General features: G+C 45.1%; 1 protein-coding gene across 1 annotated transcript in view; it reads right to left on the bottom strand.

Moving 5' to 3' along the window:
- The window catches only part of PLCB2 (phospholipase C beta 2), a 51,234-nt gene extending 38,886 nt beyond the window's left edge, over positions 1–12,348 (bottom strand). The window contains exons 1-4 of the mRNA XM_026110711.2: positions 12,252–12,348; positions 10,460–11,166; positions 6,212–6,289; positions 2,739–2,807 (exon numbers count right to left, since the gene is read on the bottom strand). Coding sequence (XP_025966496.2) covers positions 2,739–2,807; positions 6,212–6,289; positions 10,460–10,543 — 231 coding nt within the window. The 5' untranslated portion in view covers positions 10,544–11,166; positions 12,252–12,348. The remainder of the gene's footprint in view (positions 1–2,738; positions 2,808–6,211; positions 6,290–10,459; positions 11,167–12,251) is intronic.
- Between the last annotated feature and the right edge of the window lie 1,645 nt (positions 12,349–13,993).

The following is a 13,993-nucleotide window of genomic DNA, read 5'->3' as shown; positions in this document are numbered from 1 at the left end:
GCATATCTGGTATTTAATAACCCTCAAGTAGCATTTCCTTCCAGACCTATTATTTTTTAAACTCATGTATGTTTTCACCGCTTGTGCTGCTGCATCCCACAGTGCAATGACATAACATGTAAAACAGCACCTCCTTTTGCTTGTGCTAAATCTGCCTCTGGAAAATTCCACTTGATGCGTAGTTCTCACATTGGAAGAAACACTGAGCAAATGCTTTGTGTTCACCTCCTCCATTCAACTCCAGATTTTATAACACTCCATATTCCCCCACACCCTCCTCATCTTTTTTTGACAGACTTCAATCCCTGTCTATTCAGATGCTCTTCATTCAGAAGCCATTTCATACTTTTATTGATGTCCTTCTCTACCCTTTCCAATTCCTCTTTATCTCATTTGAGCTAGGGATACCAGAAATGCTTAGAAATATGGATGCATTAAGGATTTATACAGCAGCATAATCATATTTCCTAACTCCTTCCTCATAATTCCTAACATAATTTACATTTTTGAGCAAATACTACTGAACACCAACTTGACGTTTTCACAGATTTATCATAAGTCATGATCTTGTTTTCGAGTAGTAATGGTCAGCTCAAAGAGCTTCTGCTGTTACAGAAGGTCAGGATTATTTTTTGTGCGCGTTGCTTGATGTTTATCTGTACTGAATTTTATCTCATATGTGATCATCCAGTCAGTCAGCAATACAGATTGTCTGCAAATCAGCCCTCATTTTATTACCCCAAATATCTCAGTACCATTGGCAAACTTTGTCATGCCACTACTCACCACTTTTGCAGATCATGTATGAATATATTGTATGTCACTGGCCTAAGCACAGATCTTTCTGGGACTCTACTGATTCGCTCTTAAGAGACCACTTCTCTACCTTTTTTTCCTTTTCTCAAGCAGTAATTTTTCCATGCAAAGATCCCCGCTCCTATTTGCTTCTGTAAAAACCTTTGATTATGATGGGACTCACAGAGGCCACTTTCTAATTTTATTGAAAAGATTTGGCCGTGAACACAGCTGCAGTTTCCCCTCCTCTTTTGCTTTTTGCTACCCTGGTACTATTCATATTCCTTTCCAAAAACTTTTTGGTGTTTCTATTAAAAATTCCTGTTTCAAAATGCTGTTCTCACACAGTAAGGTGCCAGTTTGCCTTTTGATAAGGAATGTGGTCATCCCAAAACTGTACCGTGAATTACAGGAGTTGGCTTTGTTTCCAGAGCAATTCCCTGCTTGTGAGTAGAGCTAATTACAGAAAGATGCCATTTGAGTAGAAATTTCCTCTGTCTAGGGGCAACTCTGACACTGCACTTATGCGAGCAATTTTCCTGATAGTCTTCAATGAAAGCCTTCCTTAATTAATTGCTAAAATCTAGGTCTTTTTTTCTCCAGCCTGGCTGCTGTCACCAAAGGAATTTTTGGCCTCAGATCTTTGGCCTCAGTTTATTTCCTAAGCAGGTATGCCTGAAGTTTAACATTGTAGAAAATGGCATCTCATGCCTCTTCTTTAAGTTGGCCTTTCTCTTAGCGTTCAAATACCTGCATTCTGTTGGAAGTGTAACATCTGGTTTTATTAGCTCTGAGCATTTTATTTCCCCAAATCAAAAAAAGTTTGAGGACTTTTTTCCCCCAAACATTATTCCCTCAAACAAGTTGCAGACAAATCTTTTAGGCTTTTTGAAAACTCACAGATATTTTTTTTTCTAGCAAATTTCTAAAAAGAAACTCAGATTCTCAGAAGGAACTCAATACAATTTTTTAAAAATCCTATGAGAGTTGTATTGCTCTTGAACTCTGCTATGCCTTTATAGTCCATCTCACTACATTCTTTTGAGAAACAGGAGTCTCAGAGAGCTCTAGACATTTTCACAGTGATATTAGGAAAACAGCCATACTTCTTACGCAAAGAGGCTGCTCAGGTCTCAGTATATATTGCAAAATCTTCCTCTTTTACATTCAACTGAGAACCACCTATGTGATTATATGGAGCCATTTTTTTTACTCCTTTGTTTTCTTTCTTTCCCTTTTCCCATTCCAGTTTTACTTCAATTTTCTCCTTGCCTTTGTCATATATGAAAAAGTTAAAATAACAGGATAAAGTCCTAGCATGAATAACTTTGCTACAGAAAGCTTAAATTATAACTGAAACCAAAATCAAAGCCATAACCATGTGCTTCCCTTCAGTTTCCTACCTTCTAAGCAGACAATTTAAACTTACTTGAAAATAAAAGAAAAATTGTAACACTACTTTTTCTTGAAACTACATATTCTTCCCGTTAAAGGGGAATAAAAAACACTTTGAGTTTGAATCTCACTGTAACTACAGGTTTGTAGTTGGCTTCACCCAGCCGGTGCATCTTTGCACACGGGAGAAGCTCTGGTGACTCAGCACAGAAACATCACGAGCCTCCTGCAGGACTTCCCATGTAGCTCAGTGGCTTTATTCTTGGCCCAGCCTTTACATTCAGCCAGACGCATGGCAGGAGAGAGAACAGTGCTGTTGAGCACAGCAGAAAAGGACTCTCTTCTGGCATGCACTTTGAAGTTGAACTGTTGTTTTCCCAGCTTTCTGACATACCCTTTCCAACAAGCCCATTTACCAGAGCCTGGAACTGCCTTTCTTTAGGGTGCACAGAGGAGCCCTAGTGAACCTGCCTCAGCTTATGCCAAAGCCCTGGGCAGCCTTGCCTTTCCTGTGCAAACCATTAGCAGAAACAAAGTCATGCACTTACCTTGGGGATTTTGGCAAATCTCCCTACGCGAGTATCTCGGATGCTGGTTATATCCAAAATTTCCATTTCCTACAATAGAATAAGAACAAGGAAGATAAAGGCACTGGAAGAAGGAAAGACAAGACCATTACACAGTCTCTGTAAGTTGCAAAGCAGGTCTTAGCCAGAGCTCTTTACTGGACAAGAGCTCTTCCACCAGGAAAGACGTAGGCAGGGAACCAGTTAACTGCCAACATGCTAAACTGGCAGGCTGGGTAGCGTAGAGGCGGCATTGATCTGCAACTCCATCCTCTTCAGGGGGAGTCTGGAGGCCCACTGCGGATTACCAGGGCTCTGACATGCAGAATGAAACGTAGCTCCTGCCTAGTCATACAGCAGGCTCCGGTTTCCCTGAATCTTAACTGCCCAGCATCTGGGCCTCTCTAGCCTAGGGGCTTCTCTGGCCTCAGTGCAGTAACAGTATTTGGACTATTCGGTTTGGGAGACGCTCAAAGCCTGAGCTGGCCCAGAGATCCAGGCAGAAACAGAGGCAGCAGAGCCTAAACAATGATTCTGCCAACCATTTACACTGGCAAGGAGGGAATGTGGACAACACCACACCTGTACCTTCATTTCAGGGCAGGCCACAAATTGGCAGAATGAGGATGCTAAATCAGGGCTGAGTAAATAAAACCCAATAAAGGAAATAGCGTCATCTTTGAAATGAAAATGGATAATCTTCAGAGAGCCCAGGCAGAACATGAAATACTCCATAAGCACTGCAGAGGGAAGGCACAGCGCTGATATTAACCACGTGTCCATCCTACTCCATCCCATTTGGTTCAACTAATGGAGATATATGGGGCAGAAAAAGCACGCACAAAAATTTAATACATGAATGAGCACAGCCTTTCCTACACTACTATTACATCCTCTCACTTCTGTACCAGAGTCAGGTATTGCTTGCTGGACATGGAAGTCCTAATGGGAGATGGAGTGTGCAATGTGCACAGGCTTGTCTGTATGGGGAAACTCTACCTCAGTAACAGCTCATACATTAAAGCAATCCAGAATCTCCTGTCACTAATGTTCTGAGCCTTTCTTTTGTCTCTGCATATTCAACACAGAGCAACTGAGCTGGAAGACAGGCAGGAGCATCTCCACTTGGGTCATTCCCAGCAGACTTTCACCTAATCTGTTCTGAAGCTATTCCCATAGTGGAGATTCCACAGCCTTCCCTAAGCAACTCATTCCGCAGCCTCACTGTCCTCACTACTGGCTACTTGTAGTGTTTATTTTGTCTGTTTTTTTAATATCCAACCTGAACTTCCTTCCTCTCTAACTAATCTGCCTGCTCACCATGGACCTGGAGAACAAATCATACCTGTTGCAGCCGATAATATAGTTTTCCAGGTTTTCCAAGATCACAATAAAAAACCCAGTGCGGATACTGTATCTTCTGGCTGTATCCCCATATTCTTGTCAAGTGGGATGGAAATGTAACTTCTAATCTCACTCCTTTCTGAGTCCCTAGTGCAAAAGTGGTGCAGTAGTCTGTTTTTCCTCTCTCTCTCTCCCCCCAGCCTGTGTCCCCCCTTCTCTCTTCTCCCTCTCCCCCCTCTCCCTATGCCCCCTCTTTCTCTTCTCTCTCTCTCATCTCCCCCTCTGTTCTCTCACCTCCCTCTCTTCTTCCTCCCTGTCCCCTTCTTTCTCTACCTCTCTCCCCGTGTCCTTCTCTCTCTTCTCTCTCCCCCTCCCTCTCCATGTCCTTCTCTCCTGTCCCTCTCCCTCTCCGTGTCCCTCTTTCTCTTTTCTCTCCCTCATTTCCTCTCTTCTCTCCCTGTGTACCTCTCTCTCGCTCTCTCGCTATTCATGACAAGCAGATCTCAAGAAGAGTCAGCCACAGAAAGGTTAATAAACCACATGAATTAAACAGAAACTGTCGATCACACCACCCTATCCTACATGTGTGCAAGCCCATCTCTTGTCCCTGGTCACTGTGCACATGACCTTCACCTTCACCAGCTACCTCTGGCAGCCCTCATTTGCCCATCATCTTTGTTAGCTCATACACTGCCTGCAGATTCCTTCAGAGAGTGGGAAGGGTGCCAGACAAATGCTTCCCCAAAGAGGTAAAACAGGCAGTTGCTCCACTGTGGCTCTCAGATTTGTTTACAGTTTATTTTATTTTAGGTGCTAACCAATGGCATTTCCCAGCAAAATGAGACATCGAGTCTGGGTTTCTTAATCTCAGCAGTGCTTCCTTATCCCTGCCCCTTTCCTGGGTAAATAAATCCCTCACAACAATAACACAGTGAAATGTCTCACTTCTGAGGGACCATGACAGTTCCCCAGTCCCATGTCTGTACACCTGCTCCAGAGCTACCATTTCATTCCTGCTATCCGGCTGGACCCTTACAGCTCCACTTCTACCACCAGGAGCAGCCCTTGAAAGGGAGCGTAAGAGTGACAGAGACAACTGAAAGGAGAGTGCATCTTCTAGAGGGATGTGACAGTCTCCAATCTTGCAGCACCGTGCTCTCAGAAGATAGTGTGTGGCAGTGCCTTATGCCAGCTGGCACTGGGGCACAAACTCCCAAGGAAGCAGACCTCACCAAAAAACAGCAGGTCTCTTGGCCAGGGTGCTGGGCAGGACTACTGTCTGTATCTCTTCATCTACCATGCCTCTTCAGCATGTAGGTCATGAGGAGGAAGTAGAGCTGAACCACAGCTCTGCTTTGGAAAGCAGAAGTAAGCCCAGCCTTCCACCTCCAGACAGCCAGACCTCTCCACCCCTTATTGTTACTCAGAAGTGAGGAACTGAATTTTCTTTCCCAAATTTATTCCCTCTCACTTTCCTCCAGCATCAAAGGAACCAGCATCCTGTGCTTTACCTCGACAGTGTGTGCACACAGCACCTTGGCCTTAGAGGAGCACAAATCACTCTCCATACCTGATGTGGTCTGTACATCACTTCCTTCATTATTTTTCTCAATCTCTAAAGCACCAACAGGTCAGTTAATTACAGCACAGCTCGCACATAAGGCACATGTTAGCTGAAGCTGCATACATCTAACTGCATATGTCTTGCAACTGGACTTCTTTCCAACTTCACCATTACACACTTGGGACAACCCTTTAGCATGCTGGGTAACAGAGAAATCAATGTTACTCTTCCTTGTCAAGTCCCTTGAAGCACATCTAATGAACTCCACAAGTACAAGACTGCCAGTGTTACAAGCGCAAAAAGGTCACGCTCATCTGTCTAGCATGTTTGTAGATTGATTTCCTGCTCTTTTCTGGAATTCTGAAGACAAACCTGCCATTGAATAAGCACTAATCTCCCAGATGCTTTCTGTGGGGTTTCCTGCTAAGTGGAATGAGTGTGGTAGTTTGCTCTCTCAAATGCAATATTCAAGCTCGTCTGGTGTTTTAATTCTTAACAAACGTGAACTGACAATTCAGAGACCAAGCTGTGAAATCTTGGCACTTACCTTATTCTGGTAGGTCCAGTATAAGTAAAAGCCCTTTGGATCTACCCGAAGAATCACAGGAGAAGCACTTGCTGTTTCCTGACAAGAAACAGGAGAAAGAATGTTATGTGACTTGGAGAATCCATCATGGGATGTAAGGTTTCCAGTTCAAATGTAGTCCCAGTCAGGGGAATCATCTGTGATTTGTGCAAATGAATTTAACGATTTCAGTGCATCTACAGAGTAAAAGCGTGAGGCTATGGAAGCAGATCTCTGTCAAAGCTTGGGTCTCACCTATCTTTATACATTTAGCCAAAGCAAATTCTGGAACTTTCTATGCAATGAATAGAGAGAAGAAAGTCCTTCTAGATGTGATTCAGCTGTGTCATTTGAATTACCCTCAAAGGCACTTACTTCCTTCTATGGGCTCTAGAAGGAGCCTATGCCAAGCAGAGAGAGCACTCATCTGTGGCATCTACCATCTAGGCATCTACATTCATGCCAGTTATCTGGGCTCTCTTTACAGTCAATGAAAGTCAGAAACTGTAAACAGTTCTAGTCAGAAAGAGTTCAAGGGGGGGTTCCATCTAATGCATCTAATGATGAATCTACCTGAGGAGATGATTCTTGAACTCCAAGGGCTGGCTCAGCATGGACTACAAAAAGAACATACGCAACCAGCTCCTATTTAAACTCCCACACTATAGGCACAAAGTTGGATGAAATAATTCAGGATCCCATACAACACAGAGGGGTCCTTCCAGATCAGAAATAAGGCCATACACTGCAAAGGAAACACAGGCTACTGTAAGGTTGTGTACCTCACTTGTGAATAACTAGGGCTGCTTCTGCACTTCCAGTTAAAGGCAACTTCACAGATATTTTCAGGACAACGTCCATTCTCATCTCACATGCAAGCCAGTGCTAAGAAGTGACTTAGCGTGAGCTCTTTGGGGACAAACACAAGGAGTGCTTGGCGCCTCAGCTTGGGCCCAAACTCATTTAGGCAAGATGATTCCTGAGTGTACTTCACATCTGCTGCCACAGAATATATGCTCATAAGGCCTACTGGCCATTTCTAGGAGGGCTTCAAGTTTACTGCAAGATGAAATATCAAACTACTGAGCTGGAACCTGTAAGTGTATGGAAACCATATCTGCCATTTGGCCTTGAGCTCTTCAGTTTTCTATTGAACTCACACTTCTCTCCAGAGTGTAGCTATATTCCCAAGAACTTCCATTTCCAGATTCAGTATTCTTCATGGGCAGTGACCACCACAGTAAGCTATCGCTGCCATAGCATGTTGTATATTCTCTTTTCACTTCCTACTGCTTTCCTCATGCTGTCCTAGGGACAATGCTGATGTGCGCAGTGTCAGGCCTGTGTCCTCAGAGCTCCCAGCTGGCTCTCTGAACACATGGCCATGAGCCATGAAGAGCAAAACAGGCGCTGTAGTACCACTGCTGAACACTGTGCCATGGTTCTAGATAACTTTATCTTCCACCAAACAGCTTTTTAAAAAACTGAGGCAGCAATAAGGTCCCTTGACCAGGGAAACAGACAGCTCTGGGGTGTAGGTAGGCCCTCACAACAAGGGTGGCTCCCGGCAGCAAAGGAGATGGTGAATTCTACAGAGGACAGTCTGGCAGCCAAATAGTCTTCTGCTCACACTGTAGAGTTCAACTCTAGGACAGAAAGCAAGTGTTGTCTAGTAAAACCCTGTGATGTGGTCTGTCATCTTGTGCCAGGCCAGTGCATAATCTTCAAAGGATAGAAAACATCTTCATTTGTATTTAGAGGGTTAAGAGTCAGCATAGAGCCAAATTCATATGTGTCTGCTTCACTTAAAAGGTCAGCTACTACATTCCACTACCTGAGGTTTTGGAAGTGTTCCCAAGCTAGTTCTTGAAATAAGCTATCTGCCATATAGTAGGATCTAACTTGGGATGGCAGCCCCAGCTGCTAATGGATGCTAAACAAGGCACAGCAAAGAGTTGGTCCTTCCTGAAAAGCATTGCAAGCTAACTTAAAGGAACAGGTCAGGACAGCCCAGCCTATCAGGGATCTTACTGCACTCTCCTTCAGAGAAGATACTACAAATGCTGCACTAGATTAAGACCCCGAAAAAAAGATGTGCATCTTTGCTTTACTCAGAAAAACTGTTGGGTGCAGCAAAAGCTTCAGTCCAGCTCCAAACTGTACCGAGTGACGTAAAGAGCCCATCTGATCTACCTTCATTCCTCTGTCTGAACTACTTGTGGAAAGAGTTAAAACTGTTATCAACGGCATGACCAGGTCACTTGAAAAAGTAAGTGAGACAAAAAATTCCCAGGCTCCATGACCTCCGAAGAGCTGCTTTTATCCTCCCCCTCCACTAGCAATCCTGCAGCCTGGAGGTCTTGCCATTTTCTTCTGCAGCCTGTCATAACCGTGGAGCAGGAAAGCATGAGGAGATGGAGCAATGTGACCATAACATCCTACTCCTGAAGGTTTTCGTTATTGTTGGAGGTCAAGTTTATAAACTACTTAATAACTAGAAGCAGCCTTTTCAGGAATGGTTACAAATCTGTAAGCCCTAGGCAAAAATCCACACAGGACTTGAGCTCCCTAATTCCCATGATTTCAACATCAAGTAAACACTCTGTGGGTCTAGCAAGTTTAACATGATTCACCTCGGATTTCAAGGCAGCCTGAAATTTCCAGTAACTCCAGATGAAGCACTTGAAGAAACAGCTTCAAGTTTTTGGGAAAGTGGTCCCCCAAGCCTGAGGCATAGAAAGTCAGCAGCAACTTTTTGAAAAGGCCAGCCTTTGCTTTGGCAAGTTTGGCTATTGTTATTCTCAGAAACCAAATCCCTGTTCAAACTCAAAGAAGGCACATTTGCATTCTGCAGGCAATGGTCCCATCAGAAAGAAAGGAAAGGGTGCACTTTTCACTGAACTGCGGCCTCATCTTTCTGTTTATATAGGACAAGTGGAATTTCTGCACAGTGATATTGCAACCTGTATTCATCAGCATCCTTCCTTTCTCTTAGCAATATATTATATTACCTTCTTATTTCTTAGTGCTGCTGAATGAGTCCTGTTTATGCTGCACGCAAGTGAACTACCTCCTCTGCACACACTGCCTTGGGTCTTAAAACTCTGTGCCAGCTCTACGCCCACAAAAGTAAGCACAATACTAATCCCCCCCGCACTGCTGCTGGAGGCTCCTTCTAAAGCGTCTCATTTGCAATACCACATCAAACCCCCACATCTTGCTGAACCATTGTAACCTGAGCTGCCCCCTGCTTTACCAACCTTCACACTGCTCTCAATAGCGCGCGCAGATCAAACTCAACATGAGAGAGAGGCAGTTGTATCTCCCTTGCCCGGGTGAGTGGGTGTTCGCAGAAATCCTCTTTTACCTTCTTAGAAAGTGAGGAGGGGGACTATTAAATTGAAAGGGAGAGTTCCCAAATTATTTCTCTTCTCCTGTTCCACACTTTCTTCCCTTCACAATGAAAGGCAAACAGAGAATGCAAACTAGATATTTTGAAGATACAAGAACTGAGCTGGATAGAGAAACAGCTTTTTACAGCACCCACCCCAAATCAAGCCTTTCTGCACAGTGCAGAACAGAGAAGAGGCAGGACAGTCCCCCAACACTGGTAAAGCACAGGCCCCTCTCTGCTCGGCACCCGGCATTTGATAGCTTACAGACCCACAAGCCAGGCAGGAGTGGGAGGACATGGTTCACCCTCTGATCCACTCCAGCAACAGGGCCATAAGAGGAAGCAACTTGGAGTCCGATTTCCTCTCCATCCGTAAAGCATGGAGAATCTTCCCGATGAGTAAATCTTACCCCCCACCCTCCCGTTAGACATGTCCGAATGTAGTGTGTGCTTCTCTCACAAGGAGACATCTGGCTCCGAGCACTGGCTGCCTTCCTGAGGACTGGCTCACAGAGACAGGACCCCAGGGTCCTACATCAGAGAAACTGCACACTGAACTGAGACCCAGTGGCACATTTCTGCATTTCCTTCTAACCTACACAGTAAAGAGAGACAGAAATCACACATATGCTCCCTTGTTTTTAACCCTCAACTCTCCTGCTCCTCTCAGTTCCCCCTCCCTCTCCAGACATAACTGGTACAACATATATTTTTAGAGTGCCCCATCCCCCACACTGAATATACACTCCCAGCCGCCTCACAAGCCCTGACCAAAATGTGAGCTCTGCCCTGCCACCATGCATACACTCTAATCCAGCAAAAACCCCGGTACTCACATCATCCCATTTGATGAAGCGCTCACCCTTGGACAGATACTCCTTCACCTCCGGGGGCTGCAGGATTGGGCTAAGCATCGACATTCTCTTCTGCAGATATGCCCCTCAGCTACCAGAAGCAATAGCAGTTGCACGGGTCGCTCCTCCTTGGCCCCCTCTTCTCTATCTCTGCCTCTCACATGGCAGGGCTCTCTGCCATTGCCACTGTTGGCATCAGAAAGCAAACAGCCTCATATCCCAGCCAAATTTAGGAGGGGCAGGGATAGGCAGGCGAGGACGGACAGATCTGCATTGTAAATCAACTGCTCTCCAAACAAGCAAGAGAAGATCAGCCCAAGGTCACCTAGAGGAAAGCTTGTGATGAGCTGAGATGCCCGTGTGAGCACACACGCATGCACGCTGTCTCTCCAGGAGGGACCTACTCCTCAGAGTTGTACTTGTGAAGCGCACCGTTCTAGCACTTCCGCAACTGAACTTCCTTAAATGTTCTTTTTGATGAAGTGCAGACATTGCCAGCCAACATTCAAACTATTTCAGCAGATGTGGTTACAGAACAGCTGAGAGTTTGGCTACAAGCAGACTGCCCCCTTCATGCGACGGGCCAAATATCATGCAAAATAAACGTAATGTTTGCTCTGTACAGACTCCATTTGTGGGGCCCCCTGCCGCACTGTCCACCGTTTAATAGATTTCTTCTCAGACGGCACCTGCAAAGAAAGGCAACACCACCCTATTATGTGGCTAAGATCTGAGGCACAAAGGACATTGAAGAACTAGTCCAAAGTATCTGCGGCTGAATCAGGTATCAGCCCTAGGTATGACAATTTCTCTGTAGCTGCTTTATCTGTTAGGGTGTCTGACTTTCCTTCAGGGGGAAATTACAAATAACTCAGGTCTATCCTTTCGGCTTGTCTGTCTTCACCAAACACTCCTCACCACTACAGCGGATACTGCTTTGCAGCTGTCAGGACGGGAATCCTAAATGTCCACAACTCCCTCAGAGCAGGCTGAGTGAATGATCTAGTAAACCTTTTGGCTAAGTTTGCCCCTAGAACTGAGGCACGTAAGATTTGTGATTCTGATGCCAAGCCAAGTACAGAGATACAGATGTGATTTTTTCCCACTGTGTTACAGGTTCTTTTGAACTTCGACCCCAAAGTGAGACAGATAGCAGGGCAGACGGAAATTACACAGACGGATGACACAAAACATTCACAAGAGCACCCAGGATTCACAATATTGTCCAACTTTCATCTGGGTCTATTGCACATACTCTGGGAACACAAAATGGGAGAGATCTGTAAGGCAGTGAATATTATGATGAAGCTGCAGGGAAGTGGCAGAAAGTAGAATAGGTTAATGGCAAACAGGGCAAAAACAAGTCCCTGCTCCAGAACTTGGAGCAAAAGGATATGTGTGGGGAAGGGGAGAAAAGGAATTTCTTCTGGCAAAGGAATACTGCCTAAATGAAAGGAAAGGGGCTTGTGCAAAGGACTGACATGGGAAAAGCTGATTTTAGTCAAAGGCCATAGTCCCATAGCTACTCAGAAGTGGAGACAGCTGCACTGCACTTGCTATAATGGGATTTCCATACGCTTGGTGGGATTTCGCCCTGGTTCTCCTCTAGTCATAGAAGTCATGGTTACTGCAGTACTCAGAGCAGCCATTCTCCATGAAGGACGGGACTGTAAAAAGAAGTAAAGATGGTGTGAGAAGGGTGGATGTAAATAGCTCCCACTGCAGAGGGAGCCTGCTGCACGGTTTCGTTGCTCCCTTCCCAACTCTGACTTACCTTGTCTGATAATGAGGCCAGCACTTTAAAGCAGATCAAACAGCCTGGGGAAAGATGAATGAAAGAATCCTAAGGGCATTCTCAAATGTCCCTGGCATTAAAGCTATGGAGGAACACTAAGCGGACCTGTAGCAAGTACTCTAGCTGAAAAAAGCAAAGATGGCAGCAATTATCAGACAGGTTCCTGATGCAGAAGGACAGGAACAGGAAGGACTCCTGCAGCAGGAAGGACACTGAACAAAGCTAATATCCTTTTCACTTTCATTTCATGGGTTTTTCTGCCTGGTAAACTAAATAAAAGGCCTTCTAGATTTTCAGCTACTAATGAGTTTTCTGTATATACTAATGTTTTTTTCCTTTACAATGCACTGTACTTTCTAAGGATTAATTGGCTACCCAAGCTGAAGGCCATTATCTCTATTTTACCAGGGCAGAGCACTGAGCTGGCCTACCCATAATTGTGGTTACCCCGTGTCAGAGCTTAGACTAGGAAATGGGAATCCATCACTTCCAGTCCCATAACCAAGCCATACCTGTGGTATTAAGCTTCCTTTGCATGTGTCTCAAAGTTACACTTGCTACTCAGGCAGCCGACTGAGAAAGCAGTGTTGTGCTCCAGGCCCAGCTAGGACAGCATAACCCAGACCTCCCCACCTGCAGAGTTCTCTTACCCCAAAGCAAGAAAGCAGCAGATGACAGTGGCTCCCTAGATGCCAAAGGCCAGAGCTGGAGGAGCTCAGCGCCATCAGCAACAGCCTGTGACTTAGCATTAATGTCAGTGAAACTGAAAAGTCCTGCTGAGTGGGGTTTGTTTTCTTTGCTTTCCTTATAAGCTTAGGAACACACCTGACACCGGACCCTCCTGACACCATCACACTGGACTAGGTATACACAGAGAAAGCCCACAGTAGCACAGAAGGCTGCAGAGAGGAGTGAAAGCTGTCTTTCCTCTCACCGGATCCTTTCTGCCAGGTTAGAGCAGTGTCAGGGCTGCTTTAACTTAGGAAGCAGCTATGAAAAGGATAAGGAGTGTTTATCCTACTGAGAAGTGTGGCAGTCCTTCTGTCCTCTGCTACATGGGCAAAGTGCTAAAGGAAGGCCTTGGAGATCACAGCTGTGAAGAAGTGAAAGGTGGGATGTGCTTTGCTATCTGGTACTGTCAAAAGTAGAGGGGCTGCAGGTGAGACCACGCAGCTGCAACTACTGGTTCCAGTGGCCCGTCCTGTATTTTCCACAGTTATCATTATCACCCATGAGGAGTGTCTGCTTCCTGCCAGAACCTGGGCCTCACAGAAGGGCTACTTCTATCTTGCATTCTCTCAGATCTAGAGATTCATCATTTTTCTGTGTCTCATCAGCGAACCCAAATAGCGAGAACCCTGCCACGGCTTTACTTGCTTGTCTCTCATGGTCAGCTTTTCCTGAGGAATAAAATAATAAAAATAATAATCACCTCCACCTCCCAGAAGATAAGTGACCAAGCTAGCAGCTGTTCTAAGTGGCTACATGGCACTGCACAATGCCAACTGCTATGATCCCTACTTGCATAAAGACAGTTACTAAGGCTGAACCTCACTTCCTTTTGCATAACCCAGCCTCCTTATCTTTCATTTCACACTCCTTGCTCTAGGTGGAAGCTTCCGTCCCCTTTGTGAAGAGATGACTGATGGATCAGCAGTAGAATAAAGCAACCGCCCTGCCCTCTGTTGAAAGCTCTGATATCAGAGCAGACAAAAGCAGCA

Source organism: Dromaius novaehollandiae, chromosome 5 (assembly GCF_036370855.1).
Source record: "Dromaius novaehollandiae isolate bDroNov1 chromosome 5, bDroNov1.hap1, whole genome shotgun sequence".
NCBI classification, from domain to species: domain Eukaryota; kingdom Metazoa; phylum Chordata; class Aves; order Casuariiformes; family Dromaiidae; genus Dromaius; species Dromaius novaehollandiae.
Note: the sequence above shows the minus strand (reverse complement) of the source record. Positions and strands in the feature narration are given on the sequence as shown.